General features: G+C 41.4%; 1 protein-coding gene across 3 annotated transcripts in view; it reads left to right on the top strand.

Annotated features, from left to right (window-relative positions):
• Positions 1 to 24,809, top strand: part of LOC134861213 (polycomb protein SCMH1) — a 41,866-nt gene that overhangs the window by 10,929 nt on the left and 6,128 nt on the right. The window contains exons 2-14 of one of the 3 annotated variants that reach the window (XM_063878224.1): positions 11,807 to 11,974; positions 12,584 to 12,716; positions 14,300 to 14,371; positions 14,635 to 14,712; positions 14,994 to 15,064; positions 15,199 to 15,433; positions 16,033 to 16,121; positions 16,423 to 16,666; positions 21,049 to 21,293; positions 21,806 to 22,003; positions 22,302 to 22,428; positions 23,472 to 23,672; positions 23,864 to 24,034. In XM_063878224.1, the coding sequence (XP_063734294.1) occupies positions 14,347 to 14,371; positions 14,635 to 14,712; positions 14,994 to 15,064; positions 15,199 to 15,433; positions 16,033 to 16,121; positions 16,423 to 16,666; positions 21,049 to 21,293; positions 21,806 to 22,003; positions 22,302 to 22,428; positions 23,472 to 23,672; positions 23,864 to 24,034 (1,684 nt within the window). In that variant the 5' untranslated portion in view covers positions 11,807 to 11,974; positions 12,584 to 12,716; positions 14,300 to 14,346. Of the gene's footprint in view, positions 1 to 11,806; positions 11,975 to 12,583; positions 12,717 to 14,299; positions 14,372 to 14,634; positions 14,713 to 14,993; positions 15,065 to 15,198; positions 15,434 to 16,032; positions 16,122 to 16,419; positions 16,667 to 21,048; positions 21,294 to 21,805; positions 22,004 to 22,301; positions 22,429 to 23,471; positions 23,673 to 23,863; positions 24,035 to 24,809 lie in introns of all 3 variants that reach the window. The other 2 variants (XM_063878225.1, XM_063878223.1) reach the window with 2 other exon arrangements.

The raw sequence follows: 24,809 nt of genomic DNA, 5'->3' as shown, positions 1-24,809 counted from the left end.
GTATATGAGCATACAATATTTATCTAATATACATTTTATTTAATATTAGCATCTTGGGCAATAACACAATTTGATCACTTTGTACAAATGTAACTAATATTTAACAAATTAAGGCATGTATAGAAGTGTTTTAAATTAAATTAAAATAACAGTTTTGATATTTTTTCACAAGATGGATATCATTAAACATATATTACTGTTGAAAGGTGACCTATTTTCAGGTTCACAGTTAGTGTTTTGTTGATATGAACATGTTGAAATGCTTGATTGTATTCACTCTGTCTGAAACACTCAGTTTTAAAGCTTCCCGACCATAAAAATATGACGCACCTTTGCAAAGGTAGTTCTGCAACTTGTAGATACTCAAATGGGAGGTGGGATATTCTAATGAGCCTATTTGTGACATAGGAAACCTGCAAACAATTGACTTGATATTTTTTACAGTTTTCTATTTTTGGGGTTTTTAGGCAGTAGTCAGTTTTTCATGATACTTTGCCTTTAAGTTACTAAACCTCAGGCAGTTTTAACAGACAGCTAGATCCCCTTTAACCTGCACATATCCAAACCACACTGAGTGGTGTTATCTGCTACTCCAATTGTTGTGTCAACTTTGGAAAAGCCTGAATGACAAACAATGGCTTCATTTTGACTAAAACAACATGACCCCTGGTCACAAAGGAGACTTTGTTCTTGCATAATCGTGTGCTGGGAAATCGAGTGGTGGAAGTAACAGCACTGCATTTTCACATCATTCCCATTGAGGTCTGTCAACATGATAAAGTTAATATTACTGTATTATTTATAATCTATGTCACAACTCAGAACTACCATCTTCTGTCAGAGGTGTCAGTTGCAGACGGATTAATTGAGGTTAATGCTTTTACTGTTAAATAGACTGCAGTGAGTTCAACTATAATGACAAAGAAACCCACGATACACGTAAATATATCTGTACACATGGCACGGTACGTGGCCTTGTGTATTGTCTCCGCTTCGGTCTGAATATACCTGTATATATGACACACCTTTGCAAATGTACTTCTTAAGCTATTTGTGTAGATACTCAGTAACACTGGAGAAAAGCAAAAAGTATTGCACTCTGCCACTGGAGGGATTTAAGGCATTTCCACTCTGAGCTCGGTTGACCTCAAAACCCTAAACTCTCGACACCTCTGATACTCCTTTCCACTAAAGTGAATTCTGTCTGAGCATTTGGCTGGGGCAAGTGTTCAATTTGAGGTTCAACTCTTCAACAGAAGCTGTTTCAACCAATTAAAGCCAGATAACGTCACCATTTATGTTGCTGCTTTTCCCAGCAACAGCAGCATAACAACAAGAGGCTTTTGAGCGCTCTGCTTATGTCCCTCTTATATTTACGAACCAGATTAATTTGCGAGCATGACCTCTCCAACAACTCTCTACTCTTTGTCATACTCAAAATGAACCATTGGTGCTCAACTTGAACCAGTTTTTCAGGGGCTGGGAATGGAAAAAATGGTTTGCAATCATACTCAGGCTTATAACCGGACCTGGATCTGCATTGGTTGAAAATGGACATGAGAGGGGAAATGTGGAAGGCCAGTAAGGGTTGCTCCTGTTTCAACAAGAGATAAACACACAAGGAGGTTGAGTGGAAGGCCAGCTGTCACAGAGAGGAGATGCGATATTGTATAAATATGGGGATAACAGCCCACATTTTCAGACAGGTTTCTCCTTGAAGGCATTCATTGTGCTACACTTAGTTGTTTACATGAAAAGTGACAGAAATGTTTTGTCAAGAAGGGAAAAAGAGCTAGGCAAAGAAGTTGAAAGTGGGTGTAAATGTTGCTTTGTCTGGAAAGTTAGAAATGATGGGACACAGCTCATCGTATTACTGCGTCTAAAAGGTATCAAGGGAACGTTTTTTTGAATCTATTCACCCTTTGACAGCAAATTCTGACCGACTATATGTGCTTGTGGGATCCCATTCATACATAAGTTGAGGCAACACTGTGTCCGATCTTTGTAAATGTCGCACATATGTTGGTTTTTCACAACTTTCCTGTCTTTCTTTCTAGCTAGTATGATCAGCCTTGGCCAAGACAAAATAAAAAAGAAATTACTCCACCTTCCACGACTACCTATACCTAGCAGTATAACAAAGTCTAGTCTAAAGAAAACAAATAGAAAAAGTTTTATTGCTATAATGATAGTTGAGCTTTGCCGAGCAAAAACACAACATTTTTCCCTTCCTGTCCATCGGTCCACCTTGACGTCCTCCCTTTTTCTCCCCGGGCTGAGGTGTCAGCGAGGCAGAGATCTTTTCAGCAGTCAAAGTGTGTTGTGAGTGGCAGAAATGAGATTGATTTTAATCAGAGAGCCTATAATTACATTGCTGCTGCTGTTGTCACTGATGCTGACAGAAGCCAGCCCTCCTATCTGCCTGTCCTTCACTATGACTACACCTCTTTGTCTCGCTGCCCAAATCCTGTCTCACTGTCAGTCTGCCTCTCTGTCCGTGTTCCTCTCAGTGAACCTGCCTCCCCGGCTGTTTCCTGTCTTAAAGCATGTTCTGTTGTGCGTGTTTCTCCTTAATGGCCATACACTAAGCAGTGTAATTACTTTGTTTCCTTCGCACGCTCCTCTGACACAGACATGTACTCTTTTTTGCCTGGAGGGACAAAGAACATGGCAGCTCAACACGTGACCTTGTTTTCATATCCTTCTGATGAAGTCGGTTTATCCTGCTTCCTGTTTGACTCGTTTGTGTGTTTGCTGTTCGTCCTACCTTGTGTAAATGAATGTTACTAGCCTTTGGGCGCCAAGTCATCCCTGAGATCTCCAAGGGGGTTTGTGGGGTCGTTTCGCCGACCGCAGCCCATTCTTAGACAACCCCTTCTTCCCATCAAACAAGCGTGCGATGCAAAACTTAACTGGGTTCAGAAGACCAGGCAAAGAGAAAGACGTTTTTTAAAAGTCTGTGTGTTCAGCTCTCATTACTTTTGTAGCTTCTAACTGAATCTCCGTGGTTTGATGTTTAGTTTCTCCCCTGGGTCCCTGCTGTTTGTACTTTTTAGATATCAAATTTATTTGAATATTTCGCTTTCTGCTAGAAGAGGAGTTGTGTTTGTTTAATACTGGTGAAAACTTTTCCGGATTTTTTTTATTTTAATGACACTAGCAGGCAACTTTTATTGTGAAGGGTTCATAGGAAATTAAACATGTTCATCACCAAGTTAGCGTAGCTTTTTAAGTGGCTATTCTTCAATGAATACAAGTTTAAGTTATGTAATTATAAATGTTAATGGTACAGCCAATTTCAACAAAACTTAAAGTCACAACCTTGTTACACACACCTTTTACCAGGTAGCCCAGTTGTAGTGGAGATGCAAATCCCTGCCGTGCTTGGCTGATGCATGAGGTAAAACAGGGTCTTATTCACAAAATCTCAACCGGCATTTAGGATTTGTAAAATGTGAACTCAAATGTCTACTTTAAAACGAAGCGAAAACTAAATATTCTGATATAAAAGAAAGCCCGTTATATATTTAATAGATCTTTTAAAACTGTATCTGTCTCTGCGAAGCAACGTAAAACAGTGAGGCTCTGAAACAAAATAAAAAGTTAGATTTATAAATGTAATGTATCACATAACCCTTTTAATACATTCAATACGTGAATTACTGTAATATGTGTGTCACCATACTCTCTGGGTTGGACAGAACTCACAAGTATAAATGCTGCTGTTCGAACAATAAAAAGTAACTTCTTGATAATACATTTAGCATTTCTATGTCCCGAAAAAAATGTTATGGTACTTTTGGAAAAGGAATAATTAATTGGCTCATCTTATGCATAAATCCAATTCTTATTAAGTTAAGTTAGTTATAATTGCTTTTCTCAATGTATCAATGAATTAATTGATCATAATGAAACAATTAAAATGTATAATTATTCTGTACACTCAAGACTCCATAGATCATACCAATTACTCAAGGTGTTTTATGCTCAAAAACTGTGGTAAATGTCTCCCACTGTCTTTAAAGTAAGCATTCATTTGCTGCTCTTGAAACCTGGCTTTTGCAATTCTAGTACAGAAGATATTGCACATAATCCCATAAAATTAGAGCCATGGTGGTAAGGTCGATAGGTCCTGTGTCTCCTTTTTCAAGAGTCTGTCTGCCTCTAGGTCCACTGTCATGTCTGACATGGCAGTATGCAGCGTGGTGAACTCTGCTTCCTGGTGACACAGTGAGAGGCTGTTGCCGCTAGCAAGTCAGGATGGCAAAGGTCAACTCTTCTCTTTTCCTCCATCACCATCTTTGCGTTAGGAGAAGTGACAATTAAGTGACTGTAATTCCCTCATAAACAAGGTCAAAGTTACTGGGATTAGAGAGTTAGAGCATGAGTCCGGGCCAGAGAAGCAAAGAGGGACGGGAAATGCTAAGAGATGTAGGAAAAGAGAGAAAGAGCCTGTGTGAGTCAGGGCGGAGGGAGGGAGTAACTGGGAGTAAAAAAAATGTAAAAAGAGGGAGATTTGAGAGACAGAAGGAAAAGGCAGTATTAATATTCACAGACTCCCAGTGCTTCCTAAATATTTTATTACTTCCAGCTGTTTGATGTTAAGGAGACTCACCAGAGAGCCCCCCACTAACACACGCACAAACTCACACTAATAAAAATGGATACATTCACACACACCGTCACAAAGCCGCATCCACAAACCCACATGCGAGTCAATAGCAACAAACAAACTCACACAACCGCAGAGTCGCAGTCACATGGACACCGGCAAACACGCGCTTTTGAACACACACTCATTACATGTATGTGCACAGCGGGAAACACACAATAAAAACATGCATGTTTACAGCCCCAAAGTAGCACACAGCAAACCGCATGCAGCGTGAATACATACCCATGCATAACCATAAAACACAAAAGTAAAAATGCATTTAGAAGAAGTCACTCACACACGCACAAATCCACGACTGTACATCAATCATAATCTTTCTTGCAGGAGTTCTGTCACGTTTATTCATTTATTTATTGGCTTATATATTTATTTGTGTATTCATTATTCGTTGGGCTGACTTTCTTTTTATTTGCCAGCTTGGTTCCGAGGGGAGAGCGGGAGAACATTCATCTTCTGATGAGAGCAGTCATTAATTCAGAACAGGCCCGTCCCTCGCTCTCTCCCTTTGTCAGTCTGTCTCTTTCTCCCTGTCCATCAGACGCGCTCTCTCGCTGTCTGTCTGCCCATCAGCACAACTTTCTGCCTCAAAAAGAGAGAGCCTCCCCGCTCAATCCCAACTGATTAAACCTCCGTCCTCTCCTGCCCTCTGTCATCACCTTTACGATTTATTAATACAGTTTGTTATCCCCTTATCTTTCCTGCAACACATCATCCATCAGCTTAGTATGGACGGAGTGTAAAAGTGGCCAGTCGTTCATACTGAAAACAGCAGTATGTTATAAAACATTGGTGGTGTGTTGCTATACGTTCCAATTAATATGAAATATGAGCCGTGATAGATATGATTTTCTCATGTTTGAAAGATGCCAAAAAACTGTTTAGATGAAGAAGAAGATTATCCTTTGTTTGGGTCTGATCTGGTCTTGAACCGATGACTCTTCGGCAAGTCCCTTTAGACTGAGCTACTATAATAATATGAGGAATTTTACAACTCTGGAAAGTTATCACAGAGACGTTTAATCATGTTATCCTTGCAGCTCACATTACAAAGTAATCTACCAGGAATGTGCACTTGCATTAAGGGCCATTTAAGTTAAGGTCCAGAGTTCATACACTTTTAAGGGACAGGTATATTGCTGTAGTGGTAATATAGATCGTTTTGCAGCTGATTATAGATTTGTCGGTTTAGTTTTTTGCATTGTCTCATCTTTTTTATATTTTAATGAGGTTGAGGCAGGGGCTTTGGGACCATTCAAGGAGCATATAATACTGATAATCCTATGAGGAAGGATGTAGACTTTTTAATAGATTTTTTTAATCCTTCATGTTAAAGTTCATGAGATAGTAATATGGCGTTAGTGTTACAAAGTAATATACCAGTGTGTGTGGCATGTCCGGTTATTGAATTGGCTCCACATTGCGTTGCTGGATGACTTGCATTGTGTTGTGGCGAAAGTTAATCAAGCTTCAACCGTTTTAGCTGCGACCAGAAGCATGACATCTTACTCAATTCGTCCACAAAGATTTCCCAACCAACAGACGGCCTCAGGTCTGGCCCTAGGAGGCTGAAATATGGCATTTATGTCAAGTATTTCTGAGGTTCATGAACCATGTGGTCACAGTTTTTGTAAAATATGCGCTTGTTGAGATATGATCCTGCATGGATGTTTTTTTTGCCTTTACATTGGTTGCTTTGAAAACCCCAGTGGTCTTGCTGAAATAAACGAGGGGGCCAAATCTTTCCACCATGCTATGTTGGTCTGAACATTCCCTCACTGTGAACATACTTGTATAACTTGTATAAAAATCGTAATCTCTCTCTCTCTCTTCTCCCTCCAAACCCCCCTCTCCCGATCTGTCTACCCCCCGTGTTCCCGAGCCCGTTAATCAGCAGATTGTTAATGAAGGCCCGAGTTCAAAGACACAGAGAGGGATAGGAGGCACACAGTGGTAGGATGGGGAGGAGTTCTGGACCAACTGTCTGTTTGTCAAAACATGTCCACCCGTATGTCTCCTTGCCTGTCTTCTCCTCTGATGTGCGCTCCCCGGCGAGGACCACAACACCGCATTTGCTCTTTGGGTTTTCCCTTTCATGTTCCATTAAATGTGAACGAGAAGGAGACGGAGAGACAGCCAGAGAGGGTGAGAGGGAGATTAATTACATGTTTCAATAATGGAGATTAATTAGTATTATTTAAACATTGACAGTATCAACTAGACGTCAAGCATTTTGCGAGGCACACACTAGAGTTCTCATTTTAATTGGTAAATTCATGTCTCTCCATGTCAGCCTAAAAGTCATCTCTTCACATCTTTCCCTCTGTGCACTCTTCCTTTAATACTGTACATCAACTCGGCTGGCATCCAAAATTGTTGCTTTCATGCACATCATTTTTATGTTTATTCCAACCTTTATTAAGCTTGGCAAAGTTGAATTAAACTTCCCCGACATTTTAATTTTACTGCTTTTCCAGTACATGGGCAAAACATTGCTTTTATGAGCAACTCTTTCAAAGTAAAACATGGTCAAGTCAGAAGCACAAACTAGTCAAACCCATCCCTTCCCCTTCTTTTTCCTGATGGATGCCAACACAAAAAAATATTAGAAAGAGATAAAATCAAGCATATGGGCTGTGAGATGTCACATAGCCCATGAAAACATGCCATAGTTCTCCCGCCTTGGCCCCAATGAGAATGTGACAGGAAACAGTAAGGGGAGCGATGGCGGAGTTACTGTAGAGAGGCAAGCGTGAGCTCTCAAACCACATCCCAACACCACAGGGCGACTTCACCCTTTTTAACAGCACCATATTTCCACAAAATGTATCAGACATTGCACGTGATAGCGAAATGGCAGTGAAATCTCTGATAAATCCAGGGAGCAGTTTTTTTTCTCTTAAGGGAAGGGCTGTCTGCTAAAATCATTTAAAGGGAGTGACGAGAAATCCTATAACTGTACAAATAACAAGAATAAGTAAAAACAACTCCTTCAGATATTTCTCAGGGGTTAAACAATGACTAAATTGACAATAAATCAAAAGAACACATTTTTTCTACATAGCATAGACAGATTCAGTCTTGGCTCTTTGCAAAATAATATAGAGCTCTTTAGGCCTTTAACTTTACTCAAATAAAGGAATCTGTGGAGGTAAGAATCACTCTTTGATGGAATAGCTTTCAATGATCAATTCTATGTGTGATGTGGGTGCTCAAATAGACATTGGTTAATTTTTGAATGGTCTCAAAAGTGCGCAACATTAATAACCATGCATGAGTGTTTTTTTTCTGTAAAAAGCAGATTTACATTCATGTTTTTCACATGCCCTGACACCTTAGAGCTATCAGTTATTGACCTAAGGTCTGAGGCAGCGTGAAGCTTCACTCCATCTATTTCGAGATACATAGTTGTGAGGGTTTGAAATGTATACTGAAGTAACAAGATCTCTGGTTGAACTCTCACAAGACGGAGATGGGGGAAGCAGAGAAAAACCAAACAGCGGGCAGCCGCCTCATACTCGGCTCTACAGGGTGCATTTGTGTGCGTGCATGCGTGTGTGTGCGTATATGTTGTGGGTGTTTGTGTATCCTTTCTCCAGCAGGACCCCCAGATCAAAACCGCAACCCACTCTCCCTCCCCATACTCTCTCTTTCTCCGTCTCTCCACCCCCTCTCTCATTAAAAACTGCAGGCCCTGGCTTCTAATTAAATCCCACTTGAAAAGTCTTAAAGTCAGCCTCAGATTGATTCAATTTGCATTTCTGAACAGAGAACATTGCCTAAAAGGATTAATAAATTGGACAGAAAAAAATTCCTTCTTTCTGCACCACGCCGTCAGAGCTTGTAAGACAACATCCAAAGAGAAATATCCCCCCTCAACAAACGTCTATCCAACATATGCTCTTGCTCTCTCTCTTGCACGTCCCTCCCAGGATGCCAGCAGAGATGTGGAAGTGTGTATCGGGGCAGTGTGTGTGTGCGCATGCATGTCCTCGTCTGTGGAACAAGCACATAGTCCTCTGAGGCACAGGCACGCAATCTGACTCTCACTGTGTGTGTGTGTGTGTGTGTGTGTGTGTGTCTATTTATGCCTGTGTGTGTCTGGGTATTTGTGTGTTAGAGGGGCGACTTTGTTGGAGCGTGCCAGAGTGCTGAAAGTGACAAGGAGGCACAGTGGGGAAAGATCCTTGCTGTACTGTGTGCATGTGCAAAAAACAGACTTCAGCAGTGGAGCCATGCATTTGGCTAGTGGACACCTACAGCAACATATTTGGAAACGCAAAAACATATCGGCAGCCAGAGCCAGATTCAATTAGTGCGATAAAACGAAATGAGCAAGTCCCTTCAAACAAAGCAAAAGCTGAGACCGCTGCCAGAAAAGAAAAGCAAGCACTAATACAAAGAATTACATTTGGATTGAAACAGGAGGTCCGCCTGGAAATGTACGCGTACAGGCTCTTTGAATATTTGTAATATAAGTGACATAAGAAGAATATTCCTTGTGAAATCTTTTCTGGTTATACCTATCGAGTAAATTTGCAAACAATCCTTATAATTTGTTTTCCTTATGTGCTGTTCTTTATGGTTATGATGTTTTCATTCAGTGGAGATCACTCATGATCTTTTTGTTCATAAAAACGTTTTGCAAGCTTCGCAGATGAAGTGTGTTGCTAATGTTTTTCTTGTAGAACATTTGAGAAGTATGACTTATACCAGAGCACACTGTTGGATGGGAGACATTGTCGCTGTTGTTATTTGCTAGTCAAACTGGCTTGTATAATGGCTGATGGACTTTAATAGACTGCTAGGAGCTCAGTGGTTGAAGCCGTATTAATAAAAAACTACAACCACATGGAGGTCCTGACAAACAGACAGGCACATAATATACAGTAGGCATGGCTCCATTTCACAACATTTGGTTTGCCTGTAATTACAGCAACGCAGGAAGAAACTACAATTTGATTCATCCTCAAATACATCTAACACAGAACAGTATGGAAAGGAAACAAAGCCCAAGATTCTTACATTATAATATTTGATATTTATTGCAAATAAAATCCATAATTAGAATTCAAGTCTGAGGATCGTGAGGGCGAAATTATAAGTGGTATGGTGCTGTGCTCAGAGGAAATCACAATATAATCATGATGAAATGAATGCACAGAGGGAAGTGGCTGAATTATCTTGCCCTGCTTTGTATAAACCAACACTGACCCCTAGTGATATTAGTTAGCATAACCAGAAAGTGATTTGCATAATGCCTGTGTGCATGCAAGTGTGAACAACCTTATGTCTCTTCATTTCTCTATGAGTGTGTGTCTGTAAATATATGTAGTATGTTGTTTATTTCCTTCGTTTTTTCAAGTGTGTGTGTTCATAGTGCATGCACAGACCATATGCACGTGTGTTTATTTCTCAACACACATTATGTACAATCATGACAACAGTTGCGTATAGAGTCTTGAGTACAGTGTGAATCCAAGAGGTGTGTGTGTGCGTTTGTGTGTGTTCTAATAATGGTGCCTGGTGGACTGGGGCTTCCTTTGATGCGATGAAGGTTGACAGGCGTGAAACAGGTCCAATCAGGCGCGTGGGCACTGCCAATTAACCCTTTTCACCGTGTGAAACCAAACATAATTGCCTGGGGTGCAGGGGGCCACTGGGCCATGGCCTGCCCAGCGTAGGCTGAAATGGGCATTAGCAGTGCTGCCAGGTGACCATTACACACAATTGAACTGCTGGGGGGTTCTCCAAATCACACAGTTACAGTTGCTACCCAGACGTAATTGGCATGGCATTACCAAATGGCCCCTATTTCTAATTTTCACACCTACACAATTTATCTGGAGTATCTTTAGACTTATTGTACTGTGCCAGGTTTATTACACTTCTGCAGGCATTACTGTATTTCAGTGAAACTTTGCTCGGATTTAGTTCTGGGAGCATGGATGATACATTGTGTTTGAGATATTACATTTCTCTATTTGTACTGTAGCTGCTGTGATTCTGTTAACAATGCCATGATAATATTAACTGGAACAGATAGTGGTTAATAAGTAAAGCTTTGTGTTCACTGATAAACACATCTTATTCATGTTATGCTCAAGGCAAAACACCCACATTTTTATTCAAACACCAAAAACTAGAGCAGTTTAAATGAAACTAGAGCAGTACTCTGCTGCAATAATAATTTACCAAAACTCCATTCCTATTTGTCTTGTTTTTATATTCTTTCGATTAATTAATGATCATGAATATACACATAATGTGATAAAATGAAAACATAATATTCAAGAGACTTTATTTTAAATTGAAGAGCTGCATAAAAACAATGAAAAATACATTACATCACAATACATCTGCTGCATTATTACTTGCAATATATAGCAGTCTCAGCGGTGCTTGTTGAGGTTCATGAAAGTGTTTGTACGCGAAATTCTATTTGCCGTTTTCTGTAGTACAATTTGCGCAATAATTAAATACATAACGTTTATTCATAAACAGGCTTTTTGCTTTACTTATAATACATACACTCAATTGACAATTGGTTTGCCTAACTTAAACCAATTCAGTATAATGCATAATAACACTCCTGCAATAAACCCCACCTTCATGATGTTCATGTTTATGTGTTATTTATTTATATCGGTATTCACACACAATATACCAAACTGCAGCAGCTAAAAATAAATACTGCAAATAGTAGCTACTGTAAATCACAATACTTTGTAAATGCAATATATGTTTTGCTACTGCATGTTAGAGATACTAGATCAGATATAATTTGGGATAAGATTAGATAAACCTTTATTAATCCCTGTAGGGAAATTCAGCAATTGAGTAAAACCCAGGATAGAAAAGAAAATAGTTCACACAAGGATCACAATAATAAAAAATAAAGAAATTAAGTCAAATCAAAGATGATTACATACGCACATGTATTATTATGAATATGTTTAATATATATAAACATGTGAATTTGGGAGTGTAAGTCCAAAGTAGGTAGCCTACATTGTGGTGCAAGTGTTTTTTTTTGGTACGCATTATATATGTCATATACTTATATATATTTACAATGTTCCTCATATTGTTATTGTTTCGTGGTGGTTTTCTCCCATCTTTCCCTTCCGCCAGAGGTCGTATTTTTGCCCTCTTTCCATCCTCCATCCTGCCTGCCTGTGTGACTGACTGCCCAACGAGAAATGTTGGCAAAACACCCCCTCCTCATCGAGTAGGGAGAGAAAAAATGGCGGACAAGCGCTAAATCCACATCAGAAACAAACACACACGTTACAAAGCAAGGTAAACATCCTCGGATACATCGAGCACGTCCTCTTTTTAGCCTCGGCTTCAGCATTGAGCCCAGATTTCCACTGGTTAGCCTCTTGTGTGCTACTCTGCGCCCTTTCTGCTAATGCTAATATTTATAATCAGGAGCTAACGAGCCACCTAGCATGCTAAAGTAGCATCCCGGGCAGTGGGCATGTTTCTGTGTAGCAGTGCGTAGCATAGCATGCTGGAAGTGGTGTCTGCACGACTGCACTGTGCATGCATGGTTTGTTTTCATTCATTGTTAATGGTTTATTCCTTAAAGTCTAACCTCAGTGTAGTGTTTGCCTCCTGAAATAGCATGTCATGTCACGTAAATAAGCATCCAACCCGCATGCAAATACACAACAGGAGAGGGCGGTGGGGGTCCCATGTGTTGGCTTTGTGTTTTGAATGCAGCTCAACACATTTGTGCCATGTCAGACGCGATATTTGTGGCTATAAATGGCAACAGCGTCCCGTGTAGATGACAGAGAAGTGGCACAAGCAGGGTACTGAGTTGTAAACACTCACTGGGTCAGCAACAGGAGGGAGGAGTACCTGCTGCGGATCTAACGCCAGTCCTCCTGTCACTTTACCCAGACGAAAACACTCAGGGACCGGGCCGCTTTCATTTGGAAGCCACCCCCCTTGGCGGAGGAAAAAGGCGCACTTCCATTGAAGAGGAAATCATCCGGGGAGGAGAAACACTGCTAAAAGGTTATGAAGTTTTAAGGTAGGTAATGTTTTGCGCATTTCTTCGCGAGATTTATAAACCTTAGAATAAAGTAATGTTTTTCTCTGTAAACGTGAATCAGACAAGTGTCGCTATAACGTTACTGTATGTCAATAGTGGCTTGCGCATGTTTACAACACTTGCAAAAGTTTGCACGATTTGTAGTATGAAACTTTACATCTAATTGATAATACCTCTTAATAGATATAGCATGTGTTGTCGGCTATAATGTGTCGCTATATAACGTCACTACATTGTGTCAACACAGGTCTGGACATGTTTAAATAGCTCTGGCTTCTTGTCTGTTATTTAGCTTGTTTCTGCATTATCATACACTTTAATCTAATCTTAATTGTGGATTATTTTTCATTTACATAATGTCCAATAACACGTTGCCACGTTGAACTGTGGGACTAGACAGCCTTTTACTTGAAGCACTTGTTCAGTCTGACCTGTTGACCTGGATGTTGTGTCTGGTTGGTAAAGTTGGTTACATTAGGAATACACATGTTGCTCTTATCCTGTGTTTGATATCCTGCAAGGAAAGCTTCTTTAAAACACAATACTAGGTTTCAGTTCTTATGAGAAATACATGGGAGTTTTTTTAATCAATTGTGTGGAATAAAATAAAAGCAATTTGAGCTGAACGATACACATGTCTGAAGCAGGTGGTGGTTTAATATTGTGGGGATTAGAGGCTGTAGTTTGTGCTGCAGTATTATTACGAGTTGTTTCCAATATTTGGTCCCCTCCGTTTATATCAATTACTGCCCGAACATGTAGTTAGCACAGCAAGGAGCTTTTGTTGCATTTTGATCTTTAAGTGAATGCTTAAAGTGTGAAAAAGCTGACTAAATCCATATGTAGTACATTGTCGGCGTGTTCACGGGTCTCTTTGTTGAACCTGCCTCTGGTTTGCCTCCCATGACGACCCCCTGCCTAGAGAGTAGGCCAGCGAGCTACAAAGATAACAGGGGCAGTGCTCTGGTTTCCCTTAGAAATGCAGTACAGTTAACATGTAGGAGCCTAACCTTGGGTCTGAATACTCCTGAATGTTTATTGGTGGGATCAAGCCAACAAATGATGTGATTTTAAAAGATGCTTTCTCATATTATCAATAAACAGCCCCCAGATGTTTACAGGTTTGCAGTATATATCTGATGCATACTACCTAATCCCTTTGAGATATACAAAGGACATTTTGGTTAACTTAAAATAGGGCTTTTAACTGTAAACATACAACACATTAAAGCCTGCTTGGTCTCATATATACATTTCATGATGCCTTCAGTACATCTTAAAACAGCCAACCCTTTAAGTAGGTTTAAGGTTTGAGAAATACAATCTGCCTGACAGTGCTATACATTGAGCTTATTCCAGCTCTTGCCTTTAAAATAAAGTTAAATGAACCGACATACAAGTGGGTCAGTGAGGTGAAACTATATAATGCGTCGACTGCTATTATTTTAGATGCTGTCTGGACTGTCTATTTTTACCAACTTAATTCACAATGAAATAGTTACAGCTTATTTTCTTTATTTACAGCTCTAACATAGTTATTTTTGTGCCTTTGCTTCCTATAGAGTGGAGGCCACTGTTGTGTTGTGAGCTTGGTCAGTATTGTTGGAGCATGAGGAAACCCGTGCCACAGAAAGGTAAGAATTTATGACACCATGCTCAGTATGATTTGTAACAAACAATATTCATAGAAGCCTGCTGGTGAAGTTAGAAGTATAGCATTTCATTCAAACCAATCCCTGTGTTCTACTGTGCAGGCAGATTCATATGTTCTCTTGTGAGAGTCCTGTTATCCCAGTCAGTGTTTGGAGCAGTGACTGCGGCTTGTATTGCGAGGTACTGACTGATGTGAAAATCACCCGTAGTTTAGAGCTTATTCTATCTGTCTCGGCTCCTGCAGCTATAGAGTGGAAAGATGCCAGAAGGATCAAGCATGCCCGGAGTGGACGGCCCTCCCGGGTGCCCTCACAGTACCAAGGTAAATAACACACAGCAGCCGGTGATATATGAAGGCACTTTTGGTTCTATTCCAGCAGGAAAATAGTGCCAAAGGATTTGCCTCTGCATTTTCCCCTTAATCATCAGGACAAAGTTTGCTTAAAATGTGGATAATGGATGTTTAGTCTTGTGTGTTGAGGTTTACAACACATTTACTATTCAAGTCAAAATGAATAAAAACCTGAACATTTATCAAGCTTATCTCAACAGGAAAAACACATATTTACACAATGTTTTAATTCTTATGTTGTTCTTTTTCAGGACATTTTAGTTGGGAGAAATACCTTAAAGAGACAGGGGCCTCCAGCGCTCCCTCATCTTGCTTCAGACAGGTGAGCAAAATTGAAATATGCACTCTTTACTCAAAATAATTTCTTAGCGTATCTTCAACTCTACTTCAACTCTCTATTTCTCCAGTGCTGTTATTATGTTGCCACTCACCAACTTGTCTGTCGTTCCCATCTAGAGCCTCACACCTCCACTCAACGAGTTCAAGGCCGGGATGAAGCTGGAGGCCCAGGACCCTCGAAACACCACGTCCACCTGCATCGCCACAGTGGTGGGCCTGACGGGCTCGCGGCTGCGGTTGCGCCTCGACGGGTCGGACAACAAGAACGACTTCTGGCGCCTCGTGGACTCTTCAGAGATCCAGCCAATCGGCAACTGTGAGAAGAGCGGAGGCATGCTGCAGCCTCCACTTGGTAAAGACACAGACAAATGCTTTCAACGGACACAGTCTCTCTTCTTCATTTTAGGCCCACTAGGTGTCAGTGACTAACAGCACCGAAATGTCAATGTGTCATGTTAATGACTATGAATAAATTCCCATACTTAGAAAGACTTTTATCTAGGTCATTTCTGTATTAAAAACCTATAGGAAAAAACACTCAGTTTGTCTGTGTATATTTGTGTAGGGCTGCAACTAACTACTCTTTCACCATTTATTCATCCGCTAATTATTTTCTTGATTAATGTTTTAATCCACTACATGTCCAAATGTGCTAAAAACCCATCAGAATTTCCATTTCAAGTCAATTTAATTTCCTAAGAAGTGTTGTTTTGACCGTAGGGCAGTCCCAAACTCTAAGATATATTGAATGTACGGTAATACAAAACAGAGAATAGCATCACCATGTTCACATTTGAGAACCTTGAACCAGCGTTTTCCTTGAATAATGACTGCAAATTATTGCAGGTCATTTTCATTCAGCTGATCGATTGATTGTCTTACCAAGTCACCATGTTTATCACATAATATTTAGCTTTTGTAGTAATGACAACCGTTTTCTCTCTAATTCAGGTTTCCGTCTCAATGCTTCCTCTTGGCCCATGTTCCTTTTGAAAACACTAAATGGAGCTGAGATGGCTCCCTCTCGCATCTTTCACAAGGTACCTGTTCATGGCTCAAAGCTCAATAACATCTCAAAACCCATGTGTTGTCCTGTATTAGCGATAAAACAAGTATGTATATTTATTAGTCATACTTACGAGTTATACGAGAGTTCACAAGGATCTTTGGTTAACAAAAAAGTGCCACAAAGTTGGGTAGAATAAAAACCGTAACACCCATATCTAAAATTCAGCTTTTTGTTATATAACTCTACTTACATGGTAGAAATAAATGCACAGATACTCGCACGTGCCAACTTCATACCTGACCCCCTGTCGTTCTCTTCATGTTCCCCAGCAGGAGCCTCCCGCCCCGGAGCAGAACTCCTTCCAGGTGGGCATGAAGCTGGAGGCCGTGGACCGCAAAAATCCCCACTTCATCTGCCCGGCGACAGTGGGTGCACTGCGTGGTGTGGAGGTGCTGGTCACCTTTGATGGTTGGCGAGGAGCCTTCGATTACTACTGCCGCTACGACTCCCGGGACATCTTCCCTGTGGGCTGGTGCGCCCTCACCGGAGACAACCTCCAGTCGCCTGGAACCAAAGGTATGTGTCTTTCAATAGATGGCTGGAGGTTTTATGGAAGAGGCTGTCATATGTCAGCAAAAATGTTTTCACTGTATTGTTAAGGAGGCTGAAAGACACAAAACAGATGGTTTTGAAGAGCAGGTTGTAGTTTGGGAAGACTGATCCTTTAAAGGCACATACACTCATGGTCCACCTACCTGGTTTCTACTTGTTTGCCTTCTTTTTCTTAGGACAGTGAGAGTGTACATTATGTGCTTGATTGACATGTCCGTCTCTCTCAAGTTACAATCAGACTTTTACTATTCCTATTGGTATGTAAAGATCAGTATTCACAGAAGAAAAACAACTTTAACATGAGCAGAGATCCAATCAGTGTGGTTTTCATAAAATACCTTAACTGGTGTGCAGGGTTTAAAAACACAAGTGACAACACTACCGCAAGTAGGCAGATTGTTACCTGATTATGTAGCTTAGTAGAAAGAGCATTTTCGTATCTCTCCCCCTAGTCGCCTTCTTTGCCTCCTTGTATGGAGGCTTTTTTTTTCCAGTAAAAGTTTCCACAATCACCACTTGTACTTTGGGATCGCTGCAGTAAGCTACTTGTTGCCTCTTAGCTAAATGCTCTCTGGTAAGCAGTGTATAGTTTAGGGCTTTTATTGTGAAGGTAGGAACGGTAGCTGTGATGGGATAATAAAGAGTTTGCCGTCTTGCTTCAGAATACGGAGCCTTGTATTGCTGTTTTATTACCTTCATAATTAAGACGCATCCCAAGTGCTATCCTCCTTCTTTGTGTACCATAAATCAAGCCTTCGTTTTCCTGTGAGATTGCAACCTTACGGCAGATAGGTTTGTGTCGGGTGAGCGAGGCTTACAGGGAACCAATTTAAACGCAGCTGGTGTCATTATTCTACAGCCGTTAGATTGTGCAATCAGCATTTACTTCACGATGATAAGGTAAAACACAACAAGGTGTCTAAAGCTACTTTAAAATGAGATTAATTACACTACGGAATTGGACAAACACATTCCAATACATGTTCTCATTTAATATATTGAATTTGTAGTTAAATAAATCAACAAAAAGGCTATTTTTTTGGACACTACCTTTTGATTGCATTCCAGATTTGGCATAAATGTTTCCACTCACTGTATTTTCAAAACTCTAATGATATATTTTAAGACCAATTTGAGAGAAACACTTTAAAATAACTTTTGGTGCTCATTCGTTGACAACCTTGAGTGGTACTTAATTTTTTTTTCTTTCCTGCTTTGCTTGTACATTTTTGCCACAATAATGAGGAGCTTTCATCAATAAATTGAACTGGAGTTTTGCTTTTCCTAGTATTTATGAGTTTGGTTGGTGCAGCTGTGTGACCGAAGATCATCATCCGCCTGAAGGCATCATTAGCAACAATTGATCAAGTCATTAAAATTAGTTTGCTATTTTTAATTCCTGATGCTGTGGGATCTCTCTGCAGATATAATCATAACTCTGTTTGCAAACTTTGCTTCCAGTATCTAATAAAACTGTGTCTAGTTTGTACGCACACCATTCGGTTTCCCTGCATTCTCGGCCGTCTTCTTATTTAGCATACAAGGATTTTTCTTTTCCACACTCAGTGTCTCTTAAAGCAAGAAGTTGCCGTGAATAATGTCTCCTCACGAGGAATCAGAGGAAGCTATTTGTTGTACAGGAAACTTAAAAGGAAGGAGGGGATTCAGGGGTTATCAGCCAGAAGGTCAGCTGTACTTCTCTGGTAGAATTCACAGTATCTAAAGGAGTGGAAAAGGAAGGAGGGATGTAAGGGAGGCAGGACATGCCTTTGTAGCCTGCTGGTGTTTCATGAAGGCCTGGCACCCCCCCAGTTGGCAGAGCTTGGCCGTGACGTGGTTGAAAGGAGCCCGGGTTTCCCTTCACAGGCCTCTCACTGGCACCCTGGCTAACAGCCTCTGATTAGACACTTAGGAGAGAATTGAGTTAAGAGAGGGGACAGAAACGAAGAGAAAAGACAGACATATGCCGTGAGAGGAGGATTGTTTACATTGCTAGCAGATGGTGGGAGGAGAGAAGAAGAAAAAAGGAGGAGCAAACGCAGAGGAAGAGAGGGAGAGGAGGACAGGGCAGGAGGAGAGGGTGAATCTGAGGACAGCTGTGCAGACCACCGCACACTTTTCACTTTTGTTTGTGCACGAGAGGTAAGTAAAGATGAATGAAATTACAGAAATGCAGTCGGAGTGATCGATTTTACGCTTGTGCGAATTTATCTTCCTGTAAGGAGAAGCTGGAAACTGTTTGTGAACTCAATGAACTCGGTGCACTCACGAGCGAGGGAGGGAAAAAAAAGGGTTTGCCTTGCGTTTGTTTGGCTGTATGCAAGCGCTGATCAATGAACATGTAACCTCCGGCTGGAACCTTTTGAACACATTATCCAAGGTTCAACTAATCTGTTTAGGGTCAATCAGGTGTCTTGTTGTTCCTTCCCCTATGAAAAGTTGCAGTAGCCCGAGGAGTGGGTCTTGCATTGATTGGTGGGCCCTGTGAAAGTGTGTTTAATAAATAAAGCTCCTCGGGCCAAGACCTGTGTTAACGAAGGAGGCTTCTCGTAAATCTGTCCTCGTTGGTCCAGGATGAATACCAATGCATTGTTTGTGTGTGTGTGTGTGTAGGTAGGTGTGTAGGGGTGTAGGCTGGCAGGTGTAGGTGTGTAGGCTGGCAGGTGCATGGGCAGTCATCTATCCTGGCTATACTGTGGTTGGTGTTGTTTTAATGCACACGTTCCTGAAGTTGTTCCAGCTGCGTTGGCTTGCATAAAGGACACGGCCTATTCGGTTATTTTGATGTATTTAAAGCAGCCCGCCTCTAAATGATTTTTCCATGCGCATGTTCCCTCAGTGGTAATTGTGATTCCTGAGCTGTCAAGAAAGGAAGGGTGTGCGTTCATGGGTGGGAGTGTGTGAGATACTTTTTAAGAGTGTCTCTTAGCTGTCAGCAGCTTACTGCTTTATTATGGTTTATTCCTCAGGCGCTTAAGGCGTTCACACATTTCTTCTTCTTTTTATTCCAGCAGGGGGTTGAAGGTAGACTATAATAGATTCATTTTGGTTCTTTTCCTTCACCTCTTAGCCTGCTTTCTTTCAGTTTTAGTTTCCATCTGCCTTATATTTGCTTTGGTTGGTATGGAACAACCAGGTCATGCCTGTTTGTGAGAGATACTAATATATAGTTGTGCACCAGATATCCAGCATATTGCACATTTTCTTGCTTTCTTTTAATGTTTTCTGGCCATTCGGAGCAAAACAAGCTACACATAATGCACAAATAGATACCATTAAAGTGGAAAATAGTGGAAAACATGTTTCTTCTCCGTTATGTAGATAACCAAACCTTTAGTATAGCGATATAAATTACCATAATTACCCTAAGCAGTGTATTGATGTCTCACCGCAAGGCAGAGCATCGCTGGAAGTGTTGCATCTATTATTTTCCCCCTCCCTTAACCTGACTCCCATGAAGAGAAAATATATTGAAGAGAATTTCTCAAGACTCTGACTTCTCTGACCTCATTAATATGCAGAAAAAAAGGCCAAATAAACCCTTTGAGTTCACTGGCAGATTAAAATTCACAGAATGAGCAATCTTCAAGAGCAAAGTGCAGCATGCACCTCTTGATGTAACCTCTCACCCGCTCTCCTTCCTCTCTCTCCTTCTCTCTGTCTCTGTGAAGCACTCTCACAGTCTGAGAGGTGTAGCTTGGTGACCTCTTGCTTATAACTAAGTAAGGAAAAAGGTTTTACTGCAATGGACTTTCTCTGCTGCTTTAGCTCAGGTTTTGCATCGAATATTCCTGTGTCTTTTAATAACTAGGTGCTACAGATTATGAAATGTTAGGGTACATTTGTTGGTCGGCTTTTAAGAGACGTATTTATAGCTAAGGTGAGTAATGCTAATACCTGATGAGCCACATGCATCGAGAGTGTATAATGTGTGTGCATGACACCACTTTCTTCTCGGTTGGCTGCAGCTAAAGTCAGCGGGGACATTGTAGCCCACGGCGTAAAGGCTCCTTGGATGAGTGTGCAGTCGGGTACATGACTCACTGTACTGTGTGTTGGTGGGAGGAGCTGCCATTCACATCCCATAACCACATAATGTAGATTTGAAATGACTTTTTCTTTTTTCTATGTTAAATTCTTTTTTCTAGAATCACAAATGCTTTTAATGTGAAAAGAACTGCTCTGACTGTTCAAACATTATGATATCACTGTGTACCCCCTGTGATTAAATGGGTAGCCCGGAGCTACAGTTGTTAATTTATTACATTCCATATTCCACTGTTAAGCCCAAGCTTTTTACTCATCTCCTCTTTTGCTTCTGTATTTTTCCATCTCTGCCCATGCAGTAGTGTTGCCTAAGAGCCTCGGGCCATTGACAGACGGGAGTGTGGAGAGCCCGGCCATGCACCCCCCGCCCACAGTGGGCAGGCCTCCAGGTCAGAGAGGACGCAAGCCAGGCCGCAGGAAAACCAAGGTGACAGGGGCTGTGGAACCAAAGGTCCCGGCACTGGGGCCACAGAGCATCCAGCCTGTCAAAGTCCTCGAGCCCATCAAGATCCCCAAGAAGAGAGGGCCCAAGCCTGGCAGCAAGGTAGGTCACAAACAAACACATGCTTGTCATGCATACACAGCTCTGGAACAAACCAGAGACGCAGCTGTAAGTTTGCTTATTTTCTCAAGTTGTCGGATAGCTGTGCCTAAGATTTTCCTATTTTCCCCTAATAGATTGGACATTAAAGCTAGACTTCTTCTCTAGATCTAAAACGTTTGTGTCTGTCCACTGTTTAAATTAGTTTAAGAGATTGTAAGACATGTTGAAGGAACATTTCTCATTGCTGTGATCACCGACAGAATTGCATTGAAGTGTAAAGGGATGGTAGAAATCTCAAAATGAAGGAGCTTAAAACCAAACTAAATATGTATCTAAGCTTAATATTGGAGGTAAAATAAAGTGAGTTCATTGAACCAAACACTGGCTGACGTCTCATTTTTTACATCTGATGAGTCTTGGTTGAACATGCTTGAGCTTTATCATTATGTAGTATCCCAGCATGAAGAGTTACCCCCCCCCCCTGACTCTTCGTCTCCTCTGCTGTTGTTTAGCAGCTGGGCTGGGCCAAGAGAGCAGGCTGGCTGGAAGATGCCATGGCTGGCCCAGGACGGCCGGTGACGGGCCCCGGGAGAACCAGGGGCCGACTGCCTGCCAACTGGGCCCAGAGGATCGCTCTGCAGCAGGCCCAGACTCAGGCAGAAGAACCCGTCAAAATCCCAAAGAAAAGAGGGCCCAAGCCTGGCAGCAAGGTAATAAACAACTTTTAAAAGGGTGGATCAAACAACGTGTTGGTTGTGTGTTAGAATAAAATGCCATCCTGTGTGCCAATTTTTTCCAATCAAAGCAGATTGATCTGTCCACAACACATTTTGCATTAATGGAAATACATCAAGACTTTTCCTTTTGATGTCTGAGGCACTTTTCGTTTTCAGAGTGGAAACGATGCCATAAAATGAGCTATCAAAGACATAACACGAATAAACGGATGGTATCGAACCAGCAAAAACACCAATGTTATAAAACGTCTGAATGTGTGTTTGTATCCAGAGGAAACCCCGCGTGGTCCCTAATCCAGTCCCCACGTCCCCCACCACCAGCACTCCAGAACCCGACACCAGCAGTGTGCCTCTGGACAATGCCACCATCCCCAACTCTGCACTACAGGCCCCCACAGGTACACAACCACCACACACACCTGGAAATACTTCACAATATATTTATGCCTGGGAGGTTCTGGCCATTTGTTAAGCAGTCACTGCAAAAACAGGTTTTAAAATACACAAAGTCTCTTTTATTAATTAAGATTTGTAGAAGTTGCGAGAGGCTTGTTTATTTAACTACACTAAATAGAGTGCCACAGGAATGAGTCCTAAAACCCGGAAGTGAGTTAGCATTTTCCAACTTCCGGTTCCCTCGTCTCAGCGTCAATGCGATTTCTCCACAGGATTTTTGAAAGTAGCTCGAAGATAAGGTCTGTGTGGTAAGAGACGGATCACGTTTCTCTACGACATTAATCTACAGTGACCCCCCCCCCCCATGGTGATTTTTGAGGAGTTTACGTGTCTGAAAAACGATGGTTGTTAACAAGTAGCTGAATAGAACTACTGAAGTTGTCGAGGACATTGTTCGTCATTACGCCGAACACGTAAACACTCATGCTGAGTTAGTTTTCCCCTGTTCTGCTTGAAGTACTTCTAGTTAAATTCCTTTGTGGCTAAAAGGAAAAGCTTTGTTAAAATATGCCAGCGCACGAAAGTCAGTTGAAAGGATCTTAAGTTGGCGTGACGTTGAAGTCGTGCAACCCTACAGTACTCCTCTGTAGTTCGTTTATAGCATAACGTTAGGATTTTGCTTCTGGCGATTAGATTTATGATAAATATAAAAGTAGGGTAGAACAAAAACGTGCACTTATCAAACAGGTTTGTTTTCCACGGACCTTATCGCTTTTTTGTCGAGGGAACCCATGCGCAGCTTACTTCCGGGTCGGCCCTCGAAAATACGTCATCCCTGTGGCGCTCTATTTCTGTCATCCGTTGCTAGGTTACTCTGAACATTCTGTTTCCATAGCAACAAACGGACACTGTCCAACTGTTACTATGATTGTTAATGTTTAACCACAGTCAATGTAGTAAGTCCACCACAGAGTAGCGTCTTACAGATAAAGTAAGTCACATGACCTTCATCATTGACTCCTCTGCTCGGTGCTTCCCTCCACAGTTTGTGTGTACCTTAACAAGTATGGCAAAGCGGGCCCCCATTTGGACCAGCGGCGTATCAAGCAGCTGCCGGACCACTTTGGGCCGGGCCGAGCCTCCTCCGTGCTCCAGCAGTGTGTTCAGGCCTGTGTGGACTCCGCCCAAAACCAGGGGACCGTCTTCTCCTGCCTCAAGTCAGGGCACGGCGGTGAAGTCATTTCCGGTGGGGATTAAGCTGTCAATATAATTAAGAATATCCTCAATGTTGATATTAGTTGTAATGTTTAAATGACGCGGCCCTCTCGTCATTCACTCGCTTTATTCATGTCGAATATCTGAGTCATAGTTCTTGTTGACTAAATGAATACTGCTGTGCACTTTATTAAACATAACTTGATCCTCATCCCTGTGTAGCCTACTTTGACAAGCAGCAGCACACCCTGACTCTGCCCACAGTCAGCAGCGTCACCTACGTCCTCCGCTTCTTGGAAAAGCTCTGCCACAACCTTCACTGCGACCCTCTCTTTGGCAGCCAGCCTGTGGCCAGAGGAGGCCTGCACCACGACACACACACACACACCGCCGGTCAGTATACTGTTCTCACATCGAGTCTTGACACACACAGCTACATATTTTAATTTACAGCAGTTATGTGGAGATTTTTTGTCCTAATTTATTGGACAAATCCGATACCTGGAGTGTCAGTTTTATTATGCTGGAGACTTACAGACTTAACACGTTCTCCAGATTGTTCGTTGCGTACATATCGTTAAAGTTGACAAGAATATAAGAACAATTCTACACAAAATATATATTCTTCTCTTTAAAAAAAGAGGCACCAGTGTGTTATTTTTTTGTAAGTTCTTTTAAAAACAAAACTCCTGAAAGAAAAAAGAAGATAGTGTCTCCCTCACTCATGGGGAGTAGTTGGCAGTAACCTTCTTAGAAGCAAATCTTGTGAATACTTGAGGGAGGTGCACCATGGCATCCCCTGAGTGTCTGCACATTATGTTCTACACAGCTCTACAAAAGGCACAAAGGGTCTGTCAAGCCTAGAATTTAGATTTCTTGGGAATAAGATAAACTAGACACAAAATAAATCGGTTTGGCTACCAGCCAAGTGTACTGACAACAAGGTTCTTTATTGGAGTAGTGAACAAGAGGATGCTGTTCATTGACATATTGATTGTTTGTAATGAATTCAGTAGAGCGGCTCTTATCATACATCCTACAGTACGTCATTCTAGTGTGATCATGATGAGGGTTAAACTGTCAAAGTGTGTCTTCTTGCTGATGTGTTTTAGTTTCCTTAAGGCATGTACAGTGGGGCAAAAAAGTATTTAGTCAGCCACCAATTGTG

Source organism: Eleginops maclovinus, chromosome 3, assembly GCF_036324505.1.
Source record: "Eleginops maclovinus isolate JMC-PN-2008 ecotype Puerto Natales chromosome 3, JC_Emac_rtc_rv5, whole genome shotgun sequence".
NCBI classification, from domain to species: Eukaryota; Metazoa; Chordata; class Actinopteri; order Perciformes; family Eleginopidae; genus Eleginops; species Eleginops maclovinus.
This window is presented reverse-complemented; position numbering and strand designations above follow the sequence as displayed.